The sequence below is a fragment of the Crotalus tigris genome, unplaced genomic scaffold (assembly GCF_016545835.1).
Source record: "Crotalus tigris isolate CLP2741 ecotype Arizona unplaced genomic scaffold, ASM1654583v1 scf7180000024115.3125172, whole genome shotgun sequence".
Lineage (NCBI taxonomy): Eukaryota > Metazoa > Chordata > Lepidosauria > Squamata > Viperidae > Crotalus > Crotalus tigris.
In genome coordinates this window covers 1,002,097-1,026,092 of record NW_024100392.1, presented here as the reverse complement: position 1 = coordinate 1,026,092, position 23,996 = coordinate 1,002,097, and the positions used below count along the sequence as shown (strand labels likewise).

The 23,996-nt window shown below is 36.7% G+C and overlaps 2 protein-coding genes across 2 annotated transcripts in view; one reads left to right on the top strand and one right to left on the bottom strand.

The window, feature by feature from the left end:
- The window catches only part of FILIP1L (filamin A interacting protein 1 like), a 107,435-nt gene extending 100,043 nt beyond the window's left edge, over positions 1-7,392 (bottom strand). Inside the window, exons 1-2 of the mRNA XM_039322453.1 lie at positions 7,114-7,392; positions 3,009-3,182 (exon numbers count right to left, since the gene is read on the bottom strand). Coding sequence (XP_039178387.1) covers positions 3,009-3,182; positions 7,114-7,377 — 438 coding nt within the window. The 5' untranslated portion in view covers positions 7,378-7,392. The remainder of the gene's footprint in view (positions 1-3,008; positions 3,183-7,113) is intronic.
- The window catches only part of CMSS1 (cms1 ribosomal small subunit homolog), a 208,267-nt gene that overhangs the window by 101,994 nt on the left and 82,277 nt on the right, over positions 1-23,996 (top strand). The gene's annotated exons all lie outside the window — the stretch shown is intronic.

Genomic DNA, 23,996 nt, shown 5'->3' with positions numbered 1-23,996 from the left:
AGAGAATGCCATACATATTTGTCACACATAGTTGTCCCAGGCAGAGAATTGGAAACAAAATAGAATTACTGTAATTTAGTAATTCTCAACTGCCAGAGCTCTCATGCTTTTGGCATCATTTAATAGCATCAGCTATTAAAATATCAGTGATGATGAGATGCAGACATATGATAAATTATCAGATCACTGTGAGGAATTTACTTAGCAGCTTGCTTCTTTTCTGCACTCCAGGTGTAATTCTTTCTGTTGCTCCTTGTTTTTGATAAACAACTAACATGAGCAACAAAATAAATAATATTTTGTCTTTGTAATTTTGGAATAGATTTTTGAAATGTTCTGGCTGGTATTTGTTAGACTCTTTTATTTCCTGGACTTTAATAAATATAATAGAACAATATCATTTTGATTTTTTTTCTTTGCAGTTAATATTGCCAAGTCTAGTAGTGTTAGAAACTATTTTGCTGCCATATAACATTAGGAGGAAAGCATATCCAAAATAAAAATCTAAGTTATGTTTGGAATCTGTGATGAAAGGAATATGTCTATTCCTTAGATTATTTCAGTTCATACATATTTTATGACTTAATATTCATTATAATTTGAAAATTTATTAATTATACAATTTTATTTACAATATTAAAACAGTATTATGGCCATGAATTTTTGCCTGACATTGGTGTAGATCTGAGTGTGAAATCTTTTTGTATATTTAGTAATGTTTCTTCTCAAACTTGGAAAATGCTCAGTGACAATATTTTGTTCATAATATTGTTTATGTTGAGCTATAATGAACCACATATCTAGTTATGTATATTTCTGTGAAGCTGTGAAACTTATGTAGATATTATTTTATCATTGTTCAGTTATTTAACTGTACATGCTGATTCTTCAATTGTCTATCTTATTCATAATATAATTTAAATAAATTGAAATTTTGAATAGTTAGTTAAACAGAAGTGAGGGCTATTACAGTCTGATTTGGAAGCTTCACTGCTTCAGACAGGAAGGTAGTACAGAGAGTGGTGAGGATGGCAGAAAAGATTATTGGCAGTTCACTTCCTTCTATCAAGGACATAGCATATAAGCACTGCTTGAGCAGAGTCCACAGTATTGTCTGGGACACTACGCATCCTCTTCAGAACCTGTTTGCCTTATTGCCTTCTGGGAGGAGGCTTCGTGGTATCCGAAGCAGAACATCCAGATTCAGTCAGTTTTGTTCCATACAGTATCAACCTTGTGAACACTCAGGCTTCCTCTTTTAAGGGTGTAGGTATATACATATGTATGTAGGTCATTGGTTGTTCGGGTTTTCCCGCGTAAAATTGGAAGTGTCTTGCCAACGTTTCGATGAAGTCCCATTCGTCATCCTCAGTCTGGTGTTTTCAGCTTCGTGCTTCAAGGAGCTTCCTCTTTTAAGGGTGTACATACACCCTTATACATATGTATACATATGTATAAGGGTATATACATACATATACATATGTATATATATGTATGTACATATACATATGTATGCACATATACATATGTATGTATATATACATATGTATACATATGTATGTATATAGCATATCTATATGTGTGTTATGTAGGTGTTGAGAGCAGCCAACAGAATTTCATTTTTAATGTGTAAAAATGATGATAAAAGTTATCTTATCTCGTTATCTTATTTGCTTTTATTGTTACTGCCATTGTAAGCATATGATACCATATTGTCTAATTGTGGAAATAAAAATACTATTCTCTACCAAGCATAGGAGACGTTGCACATTTTCACTTTCAAGCAAACAAAACAGTTATGAAAGTACTCAGGATAGAAGATCAAACCTAGAAGCTTGAGGCCTTATCTTACTGGGAGTATCATAAATGGATAATCTACAATATGCTGGTATTCATTTGCAGTGCTATATCTGCTTTCCCTTCACATTGGCTGCCAAATGTCAATACTGCCAACCCCGCAGCATCTTCGCATTCTCTTTTCATCTGAAACAACTCTTACATAGTAATCTTGATACTGTTTTCATTTATTTACCCCACCTCCATTTTTTTTCTTTATCTTTTCTTTATCTACCTTTTCAATACAGTCTTTCACATGTCATTCGAAATCTGTTGTAGTTCTTGATCTAATGAAAATCTTGTGGCACATCTTGTGGTATATACCCATGTACATACACACAAACAAACAAATGCACATGCATATATTTTTTAAAAAAACGGCCTGTTAAAAGTTCTGCAACTCTGATGTATAGAGAATAAAGAGTTAGAAATAACTATCAAAAACTCTATTTTTAAAGTGTTTATATGTTTGCAGAGCACATTACATTCCAGGGCTCATAAGCCTGCTTATTTACATATAATTTGTCCTAGGATAAGCCCTTGATTTTGCTAGGGCAAGATCTGCTGACATTGAATATCTGACAAGGTCAAAGGTTACCATTGCAAAATAATTAACTTGTATAAACAGACACAGAGTTTGATTGTGATGCTGCTGTGATGAAGTCTACATGCCAGTTGCCTGAATCAGCTTACCAAATTTTCCAGCTCCTAAGGCCTAGAAATGCATCCGGTCCAAGCATAACACTATACCTGAATTGTTTATAAAGTATGTCAAATATCAAGGGAAGGGGAAAGGGCAGTCAAATTGCAACAGAGGCAAGTGTCTTGGCAATGTGGAATACTTATGGATGATCCCTTAGCTTGTTTTGCTTAAGGTGCGGGCTGAATTCAAAAGTAGGGGTTGAATTCATTAATGGTTTAGAATTTCTATCTTTTGACAGCTGCATTTAAATTTATTATCTTTGAAATTCACAACTCAAGTAGATGTCAGTTCATAGTGGCAATTTAAAGCTTGGGATCCTTAAGTTCTGAACTCACTGTTTATGCTGTTTAGAAAAATAATATTTTGCTCTGTTGACACTTGCCCTTCTTTAGTTAAATCAATTATTCACCAAATTCTAGGATAAATCCCTCTATGCTTACATCCTGGTTTAAACACGCATCATACATACCTCTTCCATGGGTTTTTCATAGATATCCTCTTGCCATAATGTAGTTTTGGCTTGTATAGCATCTCGCTGAAGTGCCTCAAGGACTTTTTTTGGAGTAACAAAGCCATATTGTGCTTCTAGTAAAGCCAAGTTAATTTTTTCAGCCTTTAAAACTCCTATCACTTCATCCTGAGCCTGCAGAAATACAGATTACACCAATAAGGTTAACTCTGCATATGAGCTGTTTGAAACAATTCTGTATTGTTTCTTGCATTTGCTGCATAATTTTAAGGGTACCTCATTATACAACTGATCATTTCTCCTGAAGGTTATTCAACATTGTTTAACTTTCATTTGGTACGTGTACGTTTGGAAAAGTGATTAAAACAACAGCAGTTACGAAACGTAATAGTTTGTTCCTTCCCTCCATCTCCCCTAATTCATCCTTTACTCTTTTACTTCTGCTCTTGCCACTATCCTTGGTTTCACCTATTACAAATCGTAATAATTCTAAAGAAATAATGGAAAAAAGATAGTTGTAGTGTGCAAATGAATAGTAATTCCAGTATCTTTTTTGTGCATTTCTTAAATTTTATGTGAAATTCTGGTGGCGCAGTGGTTAAAGTGCAGTATTACAGGCAAACTTTTCCCACAGCCTGAAGTTCAATTCTGACGGGCTCAAGGTTGACTCAGCCTTCCATCCTTCCAGTAAAATGAGGACCCAAATTGTTGGGGGCAATATGAAATTAATGCTTACATTGTAAACAATCTAGAGAGTGCTGTAAAGCATTATGGGGCGGTATACAAATCTAAATGTTATTGCTATTGCTATTTTTAATCAAACTCATACTTCTAAATGAGCCATATGTTTTGCAAAGTACAAAATTACTTTGAAGTTTTGGCAGCTGTTTTCATATCATTCTCCCTTCAACATAACTGTGTCTTGGTCTCTAGTTCAAACAACCCCACAGAGATAGTATTACCACGGGATCAAATTACAAATGTTGAATTTCCTTTCAAACCTGTTATTTTTAAATTAAATAAATCTTTCATTCCCAGAGAATACATTAGACTAGCTTTATTCTTAACTGCTAGAGCAGGGGTGTCAAACTGCCGGCTCACAGGCCGGTTTCATCAAACCGAAGCCGCACCCACCCCATTGCCGGCAATACGAAAAGAGTCGCAAAATGTCACAACACGTCACGTGACGTGGCAAGTTTGACATCCATGTGCTAGAGGATAATCTATGCTTCCAAGTGGAAAGTGCATAGAACTTGAAACCATTTTTGGATTATCATTCTTTATATGGTCTTATGTTACATCCAAAATTTGGTTTTCTCTTAACATAAAAGTCCTAATATTCTAACCTTCGATGATATGTTAAATGAGGATTGATTTTTAACCACTTGAATAGAAATTATTCCAAGTCTCATTTTATGGTTTATATTGTGCTGATTATTACTGTCAATATTTAGATATTTCTTCAGTTTTTAAAATGATATAACTTAATCAGTTATTTGAAATTAATTATTGTTGGAAAAATATTGAAAAAAATTCTTATTGACAAATTGATGGAAGCAAATAAGAATGAATGGGAAATAAGACAGCTCAGTTCAAGAAACTAATGAACAATGAACCTGCAATTATGCTTTTGAAAGATCCCATTAATTGTCATGACCCTAATGGGATTTAAAAATGCTTCTTTTTAACTATGTTTTGCTCAAGTTAATAATAAAACCAGAATGTCTTATTCTCTGAATACCTGTATTTAATACAGAATGTCTCACTATTCAGTCCTAAGAGTTCCAATTAAAAAGACTTGAAACGCTTTCTCCTTGAGACCCTGGAAAGATATGCAGAAAATATCAAGCAACTGACAACGAGTCTAGCTTGTATCAAGGCAGTTTCTTATGTTCCCATTAAGTTGAGAATACAATCTGGAAAACCAAGAAAATTTACTTGGCATATTTTACATGTTTCAAATATAATGATCTCATTGTATTTTTCTGGAAATGTCAAGAATAAATCTAAACATATCTGTAAACTTTAAAACTGGATGTGGGAATTTTCACTAGTTGTATTAATAAAACAAAAAATTGTTTGTAAATGAACTTAGTTTATCCCATTCTAATGTGACTCTGCTTAGTGTTGATAGGGTTGGAGATAAGTAAGCGGACTTCAATATTCTCCTCTATTAAAAAGAAAAGAAAATTAGAATGGAAAAATAGATTTCAACAAGTGAATAGCAGAAACTGTTGGAATATGAACATTGTTTATAAGATTTAATGATACTGCATTGGTATTTTTTTAAGTGTACTATAAGAAAGCAGTATATGTAGGAATTTTTGAGATATTGATTCTGAGGTTTCATAATTAGACTTTTATAAATGTCATATATTTGTATTTCCTTTGTTTTATCAAACTGAACACATTAAGAATTTTAATCAAGTGTTTTTTCCAGAGAGATTTTCACTAATATGATTTGAATGAACATGTGTAATGGCATAGTGTCATTAAAGTACATTCCCATCTCTTTAGGAAAACTTATCTAATTCTAGTTCCAGATTCAGAGAAGTATAAGCTTTTCAAAGTATGCCACTTTTGTAAATATTCAAATCCTGTGATACTGAATGTAATTAAATACATCTCACTTAAATTCAATGTGTGCTTTTATTCTTAAAGCAGGTTGTTTTTCATATTCAGTATTTGTGTAGTATATTTATTTTTTAAAAAACTTTTATAATGTAATATTGCTGACTTTATGATAGAATTGTATAATACTTTGATATATAAAATACTTGTTATGTAAAATTCATCTGCATATATGGAAGGTTGAATTTGATCATGGTTTCTAGTGACAGATAAGCCTTGTGGGTTTTTTTTCCTTAGATTACCAGGCTATTTTTTCTTCTAGTATGGTAATATTATAAAGAAGAGATCAAGGAAGGAATTTATAAATTAAAGAGATATTAATTTACTAGTATCCTTAATTATGAAAATTAAAATATTTGTAATTAAATATAATTAATTCCAAATCCTAAACTGCACTTAATTTTTTGTATAGTTTATAAAAACAAATGGTTTTTAGGCTATTATTTGAAGCTGGCTTATTCTAAATATAAGTGAACTGTATAAGTGAATTAAACCAGTGGTCCCCAACCCCCAGTCCATGGACCAGTACCGGGCCGCAGCATGCCAGCAACTGGTCCGCACAAACAAGGAAAGCCCCATCCACAGGATGCAGGCAGCACACAAAACCACACCCCGTCCTGACTGCAGAAAAACCTCTCTCCACAGAACCAGTCCCAAAAGGTTGGGGACCTCTGAATTAAACATATAAATGAGGAGTGCTTGCTTAGCTGCCATTGGATATTATGACAGACCCCCTCCCAAAGATACTTATGATCTAATTCTGATGGCCAGCCCCCTCCAATGTGATCTCCTGACCACTTTTCAGGCAGTCAGCAACCAGCCTGTATTTATGGCTGTTTCCAGCATCCTGCAGTCATGTGACTACAATTTATGCAATTTTTGCTGAAAACTAGCATTTATGTCTGGATTTCAGCAAAAATGCCCCATAGCAAATTATGAGTTCACTTGAAGACTGTAGTTTTTGTGTATCAATAGCAGTGGTTGTTTTACACCTGCAGCTTTTGCTTAATAACCAGTGCAAAAAAAGGTAGTAAAAACTACTTTATAAACATCACAACTTACAACTGTAAGCTCCATTAGGTTTGTAAGTCAAGGACTGCCTGCATTACAGAAAAGATTCCTTAGTTTGGGGTATCACATCACATAAAAGTTGATCTGAAAAACTTTTTGTTACAATACTTGTATTAACAACAAAGTTTATGCTAGAAATCCAAATAGTTCTTGTTTCCTGATTTTGTTAGTTTCAAAAGCCTTGACTTGGTATTCTGCCAAATTTCAACATAGATTTGAAATGTTTAAGATGCTTCTATATGTTTTCTGCATCTCTGGATTAATTTTTTAAAAATTATCTATTTCATTTCCTCCTCCATATACTCAGAGTCTGTTAGACATTCCTACACAATCAAACAGCATAGGAACAACAGACAAAAAGAGAAAAAGAGAATTTGTAATGAATTTAGAATTATATACTGGCCTGTAACTCCCCCTCTAGCACGCTCAGAAGAAATAAAAGATCATCTCGAGAAAGGTCTTCACCCTTTTTGGAATTGTTTTTTTGTTCCTTGTTTAATTCAGGACTTGTTATGATAGTGTCTGTCTCAGCTACATAATTTCTTTTTGTTTGTCTCCTTTTCATCTTCTTCTTTTCCTCTGAATCTTCCATATAGCCATCATTTATCTTCTGTTGATAGTGTTTTAATTTGGAAGTACTTTCTTTATTGTTATTTTCAGAATACATTTTCAAATACCTGAGGGAGGAAGATGAAAGAGAAAATTTAAACACAGAGAAAAATGTATATATTCTTTTCAAGGAATCAGTTCTGTATATGGCTTTATAGATCCACATATATTATCTGAATAAATTAGCTAAGAAAGCTCATATTTATGTCACAGAATCTTCAGCAATGGCAATGTTACCCTATTAGAAGTTTTGTTCAAAACCTTACTCCATCTATAATGGAGATGTCTAAAGACTGCTAGCAGTTTTCCATAATTTTAGACAAGTTTTTCCCAGCCCTTGAAGTGAGAATCATTTGTACACACAACATGAAGCCTGTCACTAAAATATCATTTCTCCCTATCTAATATTAGTGCCCCACTTTTTGGAATGTAACACTGGTAAGATTATCACTGGAGTCCATAATAAATCCAGACAATGCTGTTTCTATCAAGTTTTCATATTCAGGAAGCATTGTTCATTGTATTATATATATATTTTGCACGTGAAGACAGTCTCGTAAGATTATCATAGGCATCTGTTCATAATGCCACTATGTTATATCTAAATTCTTATATTTAAAAAGACCCCCCAATTTTGTACTCTGAACAAGGCCACAAAGGATTTTAAAGAAAAACACCATCGGATATAAAATAAAGCCTCAAATATGACAAAAAAAAAAGCTAAAAGAAAGCCATGTATAATGTGTTCAAAGTGGCTGAAATAAAAATATACTTGAATCTATGCTAGGTAATTATGCTGTGTGGGTATTTTGAGAATTAATTATTCCAAGAAGCAAGATTGAGCTGACTTTGATTTCAAACAGCTATACTACAGCCCTCTTAGTAGGGATACAAGGATATCCCATTTGGGGTAGAATTTTGCCTATGGAGTGAAGTGGATGTAAAAGCCATAGAAGAGTTTTGTATTTATGTTCAGAAATGATAAACCCAAATCTAAATAAATATCCTGGTTGTTTTGACCACCACTGTTTATAATTTTTCCTTCAGACAAACATAATTCTGTTAACTCTAAGTGTAGCCAAATTGTGTTATATCATATATAAAATGTACTAACTCCATACAAATAAGCAGAGAAGTGAAGTAGTAACAGACTTTATCTTCATAGCTAAAATATTTAGGAATTATGGCCGACCATGAAATTAAAAAAGTCTGCTTCTTTCGAGAAAGACCATGACCATCTATATAAAGCATTATAAGAGACATCACACTGCCAACAAAGGAACATATTGTCAAAGCTGTGGTATTCCCATCTGTGACATAGATGTTGGAGCATCTGAAGGGCTAAATAAAGAAAAATGAATGCCTTGGTAGTATTGGAGAAAAATTGTGAAAATTGTGGAGAGTGCTTCAGTAGCAAGAACGTATTATTCAGTATTAGATAAAATAAAATCAGAGGTATCACTTGAAGTACTAATAATGAAGGTAATGCTTAAATATTTGGGGCACCTAATACAACAGGAGCTTTTGGAGTAAATTTTGATTCTTTGGAAATGAAAAGTAAGGGCTTTTAAGTAAAGTTAAAAGTTTAATTAAAATTAAAAAAGATGTCTGCAGAAATCAAGATGGCTTGACACTGTAACTAAAATTTCAAGCAAGCTGAATGTATACCAGACTGAAGCCTACTAGCAACTCTGGTGAACTGTTTGACATTAGGTTACAATAGAAACACCTTAATTGACAACATTTTTCAGTTACAACCCATGTTAGTGTACATTCTTGTTGTTGTTGTTAATTGCGATGTCGTGTCCGACCCATCGCGACCCCATGGACAACATTCCTCCAGGTCTTCCTGTCCTCTGCCATCTTCTGGAGTCCATTTAAATTCACACCTACTGCTTCAGTGACTCCATCCAGCCATCTCATTCTCTGTCGTCCCCTTCTTCTATTGCCCTCAATCTTTCCCAGCATTAGGCTCTTCTCCAGTGAATCCTTCCTTCTCATTAGGTGGCCAAAGTATTTGGGTTTCAACTTCAGGATCTGACCTTCTAAAGAGCAGTCGGGGTTGATCTCTTCTAGGACTGACCGGTTTGAACGCCTTGCAGTCCAAGGGACTCGCAGGAGTCTTCTCCAAAACCATAGTTCAAAGGCCTCAATTCTTTTGCGCTCAGCCTTTCTTATGGTCCAACTTTCACAGCCATACATTGCAACTGGGAAAACCATGGCCTGGACTATATGCACTTTTGTTGGCAGGGTGATGTCTCTGCTTTTTAGAATGTTGTCTAGATTTGCCATAGCTTTCCTCCCCAGGAGCAAGCGTCTTTTAATTTCTTGGCTGCAGTCCCATCTGAGGTGATCTTGGAGCCCAGAAAAATAAAATCTGTCACTACCTCCATTTCTTCCCCATCTATTTGCCAGGAATTGAGAGGGCCGGATGCCATGATTTTGGTTTTCTTAATGTTGAGTTTCAAGCCAACTTTTGAACTCTCCTTCTTTACCCGCATCAAGAGGCTCTTTAGTTCCTCTTCACTTTCTGCCATTAGAGTGTTATCATCTGCATATCTTAGGTTGTTGATATTTCTCCCGGCAATCTTAATTCCAACTTTTGATTCATCTAGCCCTGCCTTTCTCATGATGTGCTCTGCATATAAGTTAAATAGGCAGGGCGACAGTATACAGCCTTGCCGGACTCCTTTTCCAATTTTGAACCAATCAGTGGTTCCGTGTCCAGTTCTCGCTGTTGCTTCTTGACCCGCATATAGGTTTCTCAAGAGACAAATAAGATGGTCTGGTGTTCCCATCTCTTTAAGAACTTGCCACAATTTGTTGTGATCCACACAATCAAAGGCTTTTGCATAGTCAATGAAGCAGAAGTAGATGTTTTTCTGGAACTCCCTAGCTTTCTCCATGATCCAGCGTATGTTGGCAATTGGATCTCTAGTTCCTCTGCCTCTTCGAAATCCTGCCTGTACTTCTGGTAGTTCTCGATCCACATACTGCTGGAGTCTAGCTTGTAAGATTTTAAGCATAAATTTACTAGCATGTGAAATGAGTGCAATGGTGCGATAGTTTGAACATTCTTTGGCATTGCCTTTCTTTGGAATTGGAATGTAAACTGACCTTTTCCAATCCTGTGGCCACTGTTGAGTTTTCCAAATTTGCTGGCAAAATGAGTGTAGCACTTTTACTGCATCGTCTTTTAAGATTTTGAATAGCGCAGCTGGAATACTGTCACCTCCACTAGCTTTGTTGTTGCTCAGATTTTCTAAGGCCCATTTCACTTCACATTCTAGGATGTCTGGTTCGAGGTCAGTGACCATCTCATTGTGGTTATTTGGGATGTTAAGCTCATTCTTGTATAGTTCTTCTGTGTAGTTTTGCCATCTCTTCTTAATCTCTTCTGCCTCTGTTAGGTCTCTGCCATTTTGGTCCTTTATCATGCCCATCTTTGCATGAAACGTTCCCTTCATATCTCTAATTTTCTTGAAGAGATCTCTGGTCCTCCCTATTCTGTTGTTCTCTTCTATTTCTTTGCACTGTTCATTTAAGAAGGCATTCTTATCTCTTCTAGCGACTCTCTGGAATTCTGCATTCAATTGGGTGTATCTTTCTCTTTCTCCTTTGCCTTTCGCTTCCCTTCTTTCCTCAGCTATTTGCAAAGCTTCCTCAGACAGCCATTTTGATTTCTTGCATTTCTTTTTCTTTGGGATGGTTTTAGTTGCTACCTCTTGTACAATGTTGCGAACTTCCATCCATAGTTCTTCAGGCACTCTGTCTATCAGATCTAATTCCTTAAATCTATTTGTCACCTCTACTGTATATTCATCAGGAATATGATTTAGTTCATACCTGAGTGGCCTAGTGCTTTTCCCTACTTTTTTCAATTTAAGCCTAAATTTTGCAACGAGAAGCTCATGATCTGAGCCACAGTCAGCTCCTGGTCTTGTTTTTACTGACTGTATAGAGCTTCTCCATCTTTGGCTGCAGAGCACATAGTCAATCTGATTTCTATGTTGACCGTCTGGTGATGTCCATGTGTAGAGCCGTCTCTTGGGTTGTTGGAAAAGAGTGTTTGTTATGACCATCGTATTCTCTTGACAAAATTCTATTAGCCTGTGCCCTGCTTCATTTTGTACTCCAAGGCCAAACTTGCCTGTTATTCCGGTTATCTTTTGGCTTCCTACCTTAGCATTCCAATCCCCCATGATGATAAGGACATCATTTTTTGGTGTTAATTCTATAAGGTGCTGTAGGGTTTCATAGAATCGGTCAATTTCATCCTCTTCAGCAGCAGTGGTTGGGGCATAGATTTGGACTACTGTGATATTGAATGGTTTGCCTTGGATTCGAATTGAGATCATTCTGTCATTTTGAGGATTGTATCCCAGTATTGCTTTTCCTATTCTTTTATTGACTATGAAGGCTACTCCATTTCTTCTGAGGGATTCTTGCCCACAGTAGTATACCTGATGGTCATCTGAGTTAAATTCACCCATTCCTGTCCATTTTAGTTCGCTGATTCCTAAGATGTCGATGTTCAGTCTTGTCATCTCTTTTTTGACTACGTCTAGCTTGCCTTGATTCATGGATCTTACATTCCAGGTTCCTATGGAGAAAAAATCTTTACAGCATCGGACTTTCCTTTCACCACCAGATATATCCACAGCTGAGCGTCCTTTCGGCTTTGGCCCAGTCGCTTCATTCTTTCTGGCGCTACTAGTACTAGCCCTCTGCTCTTCCCCAGTAGCATATTGGACACCTTCCGACCTGAGGGGCTCATCTTCCAGCGTCATATCTTTTTTCCTTTTAGTACTGTCCATGGGGTTTTCATGGCAAAGATACTGGAGTGGTTTGCCATTTCCTTCTCCAGTGGATCACATTTTGTCAGAACTCTCTGCTATAACCTGTCCGTCTTGGGTGGCCCTGCACGGCATAGCTTATAGCTTCATTGAGTTACGCAAGCCCCTTCGCCACGACAAGGCAGTAATCCATAAAGGGGTTATTCTCCATTAAAATTAAGATTTTCCCAATATAATGCAACTCTGGAAGCTTAACTACACCCAATTCTTCCATTCAATGTATGATTCTCAGAAACTATCTGGACAAGTCCCTGCAGTTTTCTTGGCCAGATTTTTCAGAAATGGTTTTCCATTGCCTTTTTCCTAGGGCTGAAAGAAAATGACTTGCCCAAGGTCACCCGGCTGGCTTTGTGTTTCAAGTAGGACTAGAATTCACAATTTCCTGATTTCTAGTCTAATGCCTTAATTATTATATAGAGCCTATAAAATAGTTTAAGTTCTTAGTTAGAACTATAGTAATTACTGAGTTTTCTCAAAAAAGTTAAAAACAGAACCTTTTAAAATTACAAAGCCTAACTGTTCAAGATATAATTTTTCTGAGAGTTGAACCTTTATATTGAAATGGAGGAATTTCAAAAAAGCTGAGTCTACTTATCAAATATACAAATTCTTTTTGAATTGCTTAATCTGGATCCTCATTCTCCTTAACTGAAAATAGTAGTAGTAATAGTAGTAATAATAATAATGATAATTATGATAATGGAGTTGGAAGGGACCTTGGGGGTCTTCTAGTCCAACCCTCTGCTTAGGCAGGAAACCCTGCACCATTTCAGACAAATGGCCATCCAGTCTCTTCTTAAAAACTTCCAGTGTTGGAGCATTCACAACTTCTGGAGAAGGTTGTTCCACTGATTAATTGTTCTAACTGTCAGGAAATTTCTCCTTAGTTCTATGTTGCTTCTCTCCTTGATTAGTTTCCATCCATTGCTTCTTGTCCTGCCTTCAGGTGCTTTGGAGAATAGGTTGATCCGCTCTTCTTTGTGGCAACATTGGAACACTGCCATCATGTCACCCCTAGTCCTTCTCTTCATTAAACTAGACATACTCAAATTCAGCAACCATTCTTTAAATGTTTTAGCCTCTAGTCCCCTAATCATCTTTGTTGCTCTTCTCTGTAGTTATGCATTATAAGTATTTTATGATTGGTGTAATGAGTAAAAACCTCTTGATTTAGAAGAGGCTTCATCTATAAACATAAAGTAATCAAATTCATCAAATGATAATTGCCATCATGTTTTATACTGTGATGGAGATCAGTATCATTTTTGTTATTCCCTGATATTAGGTTGCCTTAAATGTATTTGCATTTTTCCTAGAACTGGAACCTATGTTCTGCATAGAGCAGAATAGGATATAGTTAGGAATAATTTATTTTATTCACTCTTTATATGCTACCTATAGGTTAAGATCTTCTTTTGAGGGTGTTTTTGGTTTCGTTATTCGAAGTGAAGCAAATTGCTATCAAAAACAAATGCTAAGATTGGTATTTTAGTTGTGCAATGCTATTCCTCTGAGAAGCCTTCTTAGAGTTTACTTTGCTATTGTCTTAATGGCATGCAAAGCCCTTCATTATTTTTTATTATAAACCCTCCAGGTCTTATACGCCTTCATCTTTTTTCTGCAAGGATTCTTTCACTAGATGAGACACACTGAACTTGCAAATGTAATTTGCCCTAGTTTGGGAAGCAGTGGAAATTAAGCAGAGATCAAGTTTGTCTCAAGGAAAAGAGAGATAAAATTGCTGAATTTAAGAGAAGGAAAAAAGTGGGAAAGGATAGCATTGAAGTTTAAGAGAAAAGCCAAGCTCATTTTTAAAAACAAGACTCTGCGTTGCATCCGAAGTATTTATTACTATCTAAATCTTGAGATATTTGTTCTCAATCATATATAAAACTGGTTGAACTGCAGACATCTTATAAGTAGACTCAGCTTTTTTGTTAGAGTCTTTTGAAAAAATAATTAGCTTTAATAATAAATATTCATAATAAAATATAATAAAGGGATACATTTTAGAAAAATGTATGGGTTTATGATTTCAGATATCAGTAATAATGAATTACCAATTACCTAAGGGTAGATGACAATACACATTTTCTTATAACACAGGGTCTTGGAATTAAGAATTATGATTGATGTGAACTGAATAAAAGGAGTTTATCAAGCTTTAAACTTGCTGGAATCACATTGGACCAACATTTTGTATGAAGCAATTTGAATGAAAATATAGGATAAAAATACGTTGAAATAAATAAGTAGACTATGATTCCCAAAGATATTTTGCTATTTCTTAAAAGTTTATATAAGGCTATAGTTTGGAGAATAAAAACAGCATTTTGTACTGAATTGTAAGTCACTTAGTGGGCAGAAAAACAAGCCATTCTGTTGCTTGTTTATCTCTGTCTTGGCTTGGATTATTTAAGGGGTTTTGTTAATACTGCTGTCTTGGACATCTACTAAACAATTAGTGGGACAAATATAAGCTTATGATTCAGATTCTTGAGGTTTTAATTTAGGTATCATACTAAGAATAGAAATGTTTGCAATTACATGTTGCCGGAACTCATAATATTTAATGTAGGGAAGACATTGGGTGTTGTGACTGAGAGAGCACTGTCCAGATGTACTGTAATTTTAATACTGTTTTAATTTTTGAATATTGGGGGATGGAAGCCTTAACAAATAATTAAGTATTTATTAATATGGGCAGTGAACAAACACACAACCCCCTCCTCTCTTTATCTCGCTGTTCTCACTCATAATTAAGCCAAATAGCAGATAAAACTAAAAATTAAAACCTGCACCCTTTATTCAAAACATAAGGGTTTTAGTCTGGCTGTTCTAAAATTTATAGTGTTATTACAAAGGAAATTAATTTAAAAAGTGTAATCATGAAAGAAATAATAGATTATGCAATTAAATAGTAATCTTGAGTATACCTCTAAAATATTTTAGTTTAACAATATTAGAATCCTTTTTTCTCCATTATTAATTATTGTGATGCATTACTATTTTTTGTAGGTCTAATTCTTTATTTAATAAGTTGCAGCTGCTATAACTCATTATTTCCATTACAAACAGTAATTCATATTTCCATATGTAAGTAGGAGACCTTATGGTGGATATAAAATTAAGCAATGTCATTGCAATGTAGAAGGACGTTTAATACTCATGTGTTTTTAATAGATTGTGGTGACTTAAAGTAATAAGATTGTTTCCAAAGCACTTTGTGCAGATCTGTTTTTGACAAATGTTGTTCAATAGTTGGCTGTGAAAAATATGTATCTCTCTTCCAGATACAGTATTAGGTGAGAAAATCAGTTCTGGTTGTTCAGATATGCTTAACGTTTGTTTTGGAAAGAGAGTGATGTATCATGTAAAATATATATTTTATATTTTTATTGGTTCCTTTATGTATTTTATTTCATTTTCAGGCTCAGTGCAAGCTACCAAGAGTTAATATGTGATATTAACTAGTAAATAGTCCTGTGTGAGAAGTGATTCTAATATGTTTCTAATGGATATTCCTACCTAATGGTGGGAACAATAAATAGGTCAGATACATATGTTTTGTTTGGAATGGAAGAACTAATTTTGAAATTTAAGTTTTCAGGAATTTCCTTATACCAGACAATTAACTTTTTATACCTGTACTTTTGAGACAAATGTTAAATATTCTGATGGGCAGGGAAATAATGCTTCTTTCCCTTTTTATTAATAATTATAAAGCTGTATTAAAGGAGGTAAAGTGGAATACAATGGAAATATATACTATTTCATATGCTGGATTGACTTCTAGTAGCCATCCATTAATATGCATAGCAGATTGCCTGTCTTTTTCATATGCACACATATTTCAGCTGGTATTTGAATTGATTTGCTTCTATTATAATCGTATCAAATGTACTTGAGGAAGGGTTGCTACTTGAAGATGATACTGCCATATTTCAACCTATAAAATATCTTTAAAGCTTTCTACACTAATGAGATAAGATATAATTAAGGATTGAACTCTAGCTGCAACACAACATAAGACAGACAGTTGGAAGGAATTTCAAAACAAATGGATGAGTAAATTTGTGGGAAATTTATTTTTTGTGGTCTGATGTTCTAAGCTGGCTTTTGCAACAATGATCCTGCTCCATATACTTTTTCATTTTCATTATCCTGTGGGACAAATTTTGGAGTCTCGTTTTCACTGCTGTCACAAACAGAAGTGTCAGTGCAAAAATGAATGAAAGAGTTGGGAAGATTGAAGTACTTGAATATTGAATAATGTAGCATTCCATGATGTACCGTTCCACAGTAAGCTCCATGATGAAACTTAGTAATGCTTTTCAAAGATATTGCTAGCATCTTCCATATAAAAATTGCTTTGTTTGAGAAAGCAACCACAATTAATACATTTTTAAGATACATTACACTAATAGTAAAGGTAAAGGTTTCCCCTGCCTAGTCGTGTATCCTAACAGTGCTCAACTACGTTTTGTAGCTGAAGGGTTGTTCGAAGACATTTCCATGGTCATGTGGTCTGCATCACTATATACCAGTGGTTCTCAACCTTTTTAATGCCGCGATCCCCAACCGGTTGTAAATCGAGGACTACCCAACCGGTCGTAAGTCGAGGACTACCCAACCGGTCGTAAGTCGAAGACATACGTGGTGCCGCCCCCTGCGCCGGCCGAAGCGTAGTTGGCAAGCGGCAGAGACGGAGCAAGCCAACCACTGGCTGGGCCACCAGCTGGCCCAGCCCAAGGGAGGTAAGGCACCCGCTGGGCCCCACGTGAGCCAGCAACCCTCCCTGCGCCCGCTGGCCTCCCATCTCCCACCCCTGGCCCTCTTTTACTTACATTTTTAGTAGTTGCTCAGCAGGGAGGTGTGCAAACTTCCAGACAGTTCGCCTTTGCTGCAGACAACTTGCAGCACCGTTTGCAGAATGGGACTTTTGGTGGGCTCAGCAGGGCAGAGACAGCCTGGACAATTCCTATTGACTTTTGAAAGCCAATAGAATTAGACTCCGTGAAATGGTCGTTCGACCTCAAATGGGGTTGCGACCCACAGGTTGAGAACCGCTGCTATATACCAAGGCTCATTGAATGTTCTTTCCCACCGAAGTTGTACCTAGGATTCCTTGGTACCTTGGTATTTTTTGCATGCATTTCATTACCCAAACCCATATAGTTTGGGTAATGAAACATCTTCAAGAAAACAACCAAGTTCAGAGAGCACCAAGGATTCCTCATATCAACCCTGAGCTACAGATATTCTCCTTTATTGAAGTGGTACCTATTTATCTACTTGCATTTACATGCTTTAAAGGTTCCCCTAAAGCAGAAGGACATTAAAAATGATAAATTTCAATTGTCCAAAATAAAATTAACTGCTGTAGTATAAAATTAGGTGGGACTTGAATCCAGATGTTAAAACACTTTGTGCATGTTAACTGATTTTATGAAACTAGAATGAAGTTGCTTTGTGTTTGAAAGCTACTAGAGCAGGGGTGTCAAACTGCTGGCCCGCAGGCTGGATGTGTCATCCGGAAGCTGCACCCACCCCATTGCCAGCAATGGCAAAACCGTCCCAATACTTTTGAGTTTGACATGTGTGTACTAGAGAATCAATCTTATGTTGTCAAAATATAGAAAACGAATAGCCATGTATTTTTTATTGTTTTATCCAATTGTCATCAGACTATTTTTTTTATCTTTTTCTTCTTTTTCTTTGGTTTTTTTAGCCTATTAAGATTCACCTACTAAGATTTTTAATTATCATGAAAGTTTATACATTTTAGTAAAATGTATTGGTTGGGGAAGGTACTACCAGACTCCCCCTGATTTTTTGCTACTACTAATTAACACACCTATCTTCCTACACTGTATTTTTAAAGGGTTTCTATTAACCTTCACAGCGTTGGGGGTTGGCATTTTACATGTTTGTACTTTGGCAATGTAACTCAGACTGCTGGGAATTGTAGTTCAACAATAGTTAGAGAATCGAAGATTTTTCTGCCAGGGAGTTTCAGTTGCAGAAGAACAGGCTGAATGAGTTAGCTGTGATGTTTGTAGGACAGGGGAAGGCAGAGTTCATGTGCAACCTCAGAGCAGCTGTCTTTTGCTCATTAAGTCAAGCACAGCTTGAGGCTTGCTTCCAAAAGTCTTGGGCTGGATTTGGCAGATGAGACACTATATAAAGAAGTGTCTCGTGGTGAAAACCACGAATATCTGACAACCATCTGACAATTTGTTCTCTTGCTTTGCTCCCCAGGTCCATCCCACTATCATTTTATCAGGCACAAGCCACCAAAAGGATGTTTTTCATTAAAGAGATAATAATTCTGAAAGTCAAAAAACCTCAATTGCTATTTGGCTATGAATACCAGGCAAAGAAATATTTTATGGGGGGGGGTAGGAGTAGCTTTTTTTTGTACATAAATGGTTCAAAAATCATAGGAAAAGCATTGTAGTTTATTTATTTATTTAGATTTTTAAAAATCCCATTGTGATTATTTTCATAAATAGCTCAAAGTGACAAACATATCTAATATTCCTTCCTTCTTCTATTTTCCCCATAACAAAAACCTTGTGAGGTGAGTTGGGCTGAAGGAATGATTGGCCCAAAGTCTCACAGCCAGCTGTTATTATACGTTATAAGTGCCCTGCCAAAATAGAGTAAATCCTAATTATTGTAATATAAAACACTTTGGATAGAAACATTTTTGCATTCTTCACAACTGATATGTGTGGTAGCCATATGCCCAACATTCTATAATATTTTCAGCGATTGTGGAAATTTAAAGTGTCCCATATTTAACTGAAAACAAGATTTGAAGACTGTGCAGTTTACTAAGGCAATGTACCGCGTTCTTTAGCTGACAGAGTTCCTTTTGGACCACTTGTTTTACTGGTAAATATTTTAGATACATTCCAGACTGTGGGCTGCATCTCTCCAGGGCATCACAGTGAACTCACAGAGTGCTTCAGGATAACAAGCAAAGCTCAACAACTATTAGATACTGCACAAACTACGCTACAGGCACCATGAAAAACTTACTGAGACACTAAGAGGGCCATGAACTGAGAAAAATTGGTATTATAATCTGCTTAAGAGAGTTATCTTTACTCACTTTATTATTTGCATACAACTTTTGAAATAAAGATGAAATGCTGTGAAGCAAATTGCATTTGATAACTTAATTATCATTTAACCTACCTGTGGGATAAAATTATTTACAACACTTAGATAAAAATTAAAATGGATATTTAAAGTGATGTCCAAATTCTTAATCTACCCTCATTTATTGTTAGTTTTATAAAATGCCATATATGAAAAATAGCCTTATATGTATATATTACTTAGTCAGAAATAGCAAAGAGTTAATAATTTCTGTAAAAATTCTTAACAGCTGGTGTAAACTATCTCTACAAATCTGAATGACCTCATTTATGTCATATAATCTTAATAGTATCCAAAGAGGTTGCAAAAATGGAATAGGACTAGTAATGTATACCTTGCATGCAAAGATGTCAGAACTAAGTTCTCCCAAATGGCCACTTATTACAACAATAAGTTAATTGAACTTCAGTTGCAATTATATTGCCACAAAAATGTACTCAAAATAGCAGCATTTCTATCCAAAAGACTGGTCTTCATTATTTTAATATACAAAATAGCAAATGCCGTGACATTCTGATATATGCTTTACACTAAAATATCAACCATTCACATATAATTTGATTAGATTTATGTCTTCAGCAAAATTAGTTTCTATATTGGCATAAGAATAGAAAATATGTTTATACAACAGCCTTTTTGTTACGTAGAAGATAGTTAAGATTGTAAAAGGACTAGATATGATTGGTTCATTTTTTTCTGTGTGAGATAAGCAGCTAGAGATTTTTATAATGAGATCTTTCCAAATACATCTATAAAACTATTTCAGCAAGCTATTTTCTTAAGTTTACCTATTTGCATTATGTCAAATAATAGTGCTGGCCTATTTTTGCCAAATTAAGCTAGGTAATATCTGCGCTGTTGGTTTGATCTCCAAGCTTGGCGATTTGGCTGCAAATGTTTCATCTTCATTCGGGAGGGGGGGACATCTTCAGTGCATTTTGAATTGTGCTCGTCTGTCAGTGCACTGGCCTTTAAATAATTTTTGTGTGATGTAAATTGGTGTGGGTGCTATTTATCTGGGTGTTTCTGAGTCATAGTTTGGTTTTGGGCTGTTTGATTGGTTGGTTGTTATTGCTGGGCCATAGTCTTTGCTCTTTAAGTATCATCTGTGTGATGCAAACGGTGTTTGTTTGTTTGGTTGCCTTTGAGTCATGGTCTGGGTTGTTTGGTTGGCTGGCTGTTGTCGAGATGTAGTCAGTTTTCTAGTGGGGAGTTGTGATTTTTGTTGCTGTGTGGTGGGATGCCTGTTTGTTGTCTGTTTTAAATGCTGCCTTTGGGGTTGTGGTTGTAGTAGTTATTAGTAGATTGAGTCAATGTCAATATGTCTGTTTATTGTCTTATTGGTGGAGAACTAGGCTTTGAGAAATTTTCTTTCTTTCCTTGATTTCGCTTTGGTTACAACTGTGGTCCCAGTTAGATCAAACTTGTGTCATTCTGAGTCTTCATGGGCAGACATGAGGGATAGTGGGTCGTGTCTTTTGAGTAGGTAATATCTATTTATTATAATACTTCTTCCATAAACAATAAATATAAAACAATTTCTTTTATATTTTCTTTTTCCTACTGAGGCCTCATTTCATTCTGTCAAAAGTTTGTTTAGTGTTTCATGTAGACCATGAAATCTAGCTTATTCTTGTCTTAACATGTTCTTGATTCTTATTCTTGATTTCTCATTCTTATTGTTAAGATAGAAACAAGATGATGTTTCTATTTTGAACATAAAAATAAATCATGGTTTAAACTCTCTGAAATTATTAGTTTCCAGTAAGAGGAGACACTCACAGTAGGATCCAAAAAGGAGCTGTTCAGCTGCATAAGCCAACACATGATACTGAGATTATCACAGTGTATATTAAATATTTTAATAATATGAAAATACTGTTCAAAATAATCACAAAATTTCTAGATATCCAAATTATATTTTGTTCCCAAGTTAAAGGAAAGAGTTATAAAGGCCACAATTCAGACTTAAACTTCTGCAAAGTGGTATTCTCTACTAGAATGAGTATCATATATCTCTGTTAAAAGTGTTCTTTCTTTCTTTCTTTCTTTCTTTCTTTCTTTCTTTCTTTCTTTCTTGTGGCATGAATTTAATGTATTTTTTATTTGAATAATGGATTGTTCTAAATGTAGTAATAGGTTTTCTGTTAATTTAGTAACTTTCTAGCATTCATTCATTCATTCATTCATTCATAATTCAAGAATAATACTTATCTTTGCTACATAAGCCACTATTTGTCACTTCCTGCTTATAGAAAAAACACTACTTTTTTTCAAAATCCAACTAAATGCTTTCCAACAATATCATTTTTGCACCAATAGTCTACAAAATATATAGAAATATTTACTTGAAAATCAGTGTAACTCTTGCAATTGGTTTAAATGAGGTTTATGAATGGCATGATGAGTACATGTGTCTTTGCCAACTTGAAGTAACTAATTCTCCAGCATGAGGATGGACAATCCACGGATTGGGTTTCCTGAAGTCCCTTCTACCCAATAGACTAAGTCTGAGAGTTAGTCACGCCTCCCACTGGGCTGGGCTGCCCCAGTTCCGACTTAGTCTTTTACCCAGCAGGACGCATTGGTTCCCTTTCAGCTTGAATCAGTTTTTTTCAATCTGTGTATTATCCTTCCTATTTCTGGGGTTGTTTGAAGTTTGTCCTATCTATCTCTTTTATTCTGTTTTCCAAATCCTCTCCCCCCCCTTTTTTTTGCCTTCTGAGCTTTTTAAGCTCACGAGGCACTTCTCATCTAGCCAGCCGAGCCACGGCTCTGCCAATCATTTTATCCAATCGCCAGACCTCCGTGGAGACTTCAAATTATAGCTGGTCGGCTGGGCTTCAGCCCGAAGATCACTGGCTTCCCCAGCCCACTGTGCGATTTGCGACCGCCATGTTGGGGCCGGCAGACGGCTGTTTACTCCAGGGGTCTGTTTAATGCTTGTAAGCAGTTTCCCTCCTGCTGAATTTTTCCTGGTTTCTCCTGGCCAAATTGAGTCGCGGAAGCTGCAATTGGCTGCAGCGTGAACCAGCAGGGAGGCACCCTGTCCCAGTCACTCATGACAGAGGCCAGGCTACTCTTGCATCAAGGCAGAGACCAACCTCTCTTGCATCAAGGCGGCTCACATTTCGGGAGAGACAAACAGGGAGGCGGATGCCTTAAGCAGAGCAATGATAGACCACTCGAAGTGGCATCTGCTTCCAGCTCTCTTCGCAGAGATAGCTGAGAGGTTCGGCTGCCCGGCTCTGGACCTGTTCGCGTCTCTGGAGAATTCATAATTCCTGCGGTTCTTCTCCCATTTCCCGTCTCAGGGGGTGGAAGGAGTGGATGCACTTTGCAGTCCATGGCCCAGGGGTCTACTATATGTCTTTCCCCCTCTTCCTCTAATGCCGGCGGTCATACGCAAAATATTGCAGGAGAGGGCAGAGGTCATCCTCATTGCTCCACACTGGCTGGGGTGTCCGTGGTTTGCCGACCTCGTGAGCCTTTCTATCTTGTCCCCTTGGAAGATCCCTCCAGATCGCGTTGTGCTCAGCCAGGGAGCTCTTCAACACCTGGACCCGCAATGGCTCCAGCTAGCTGCCTGGCACTTGAGCGGCAACACCTGGCTCAGGAGTCTTACCCACCAAGGGTGATCTCCATGATTCAGGCCTCCAGGCGCCCATCTACCAAAAGAATTTATGACTCTACTTGGAGGAACTTTTCCGCCTGGTGTACCAGGAATAAAATTGGCATGTCATCTGTCACTGTCCCAAACATTTTGAAATATTTGCTGGAGGGGCTTGACAAAGGTCTTTCACCAAATACCATCAAACGACAAGTAGCAGCTCTAGCTACGGTGCTGACATGCAACAATTCTTCCTCTCTAGCACATCACCCGATGATTTGCTCCTTCATTAAGGGGCGACCAACACAAAACCACCTACAGTCCATAGATACCCCTCGTGGGATCTTTCATGCATTTTGCATGCTCTTACCAAGTCACTGTTCCAGCCACTTAAGTCTTGTGAATTGAGTTTTTTGTCAATGAAAGTAGCCTTTTTGGTGGCAGTAACATCAGCCAGATGCATTTCCGAGCTGGCAGCACTCTCTGTCAGGGAAGATCTATGCGTTTTTCGTGAAGACTGTTTAATCCTTAGAACGGACCCAACGTTCATTCCTAAGGAAAACTCCTTGTTCCATAGATCACAAGAACTCATACTACCAAGTTTTCGTCCCCGTCCAACTCACAACCTGGAGTGCCAGTGGCACACCTTGGATGTGCGCAGAGCATTAAGACGGTACATCAAGTGGACCTCTGCCTTCCACAATCAAAAACGCTTTTCATTTCCTTCCAGCCCTATTCCATGGGGCAGAAGGTCTCATCGACCACCATTGGCAGGTGGATCAAGGCCTGTATAGCCAAGGCTTACCAATCCCAGTCCTTGTCCATTCCTCGCCGTATCACTGCTCATTCCACCCACAGTACGGCGACCTCAGCGGCTTGGGCGACTCAAGTGCCCATTGACGAGATTTGTAGGGCGGCGATTTGGTCATCTCCCTCCATGTTTATTAGGCATTACAAACTTGATAAATTTGCCTCCGCTGATGCCTCCTTTGGCCAGAGGGTGCTACAACGTGTGGTGCCGTCCGGAGGGACACATGCCCT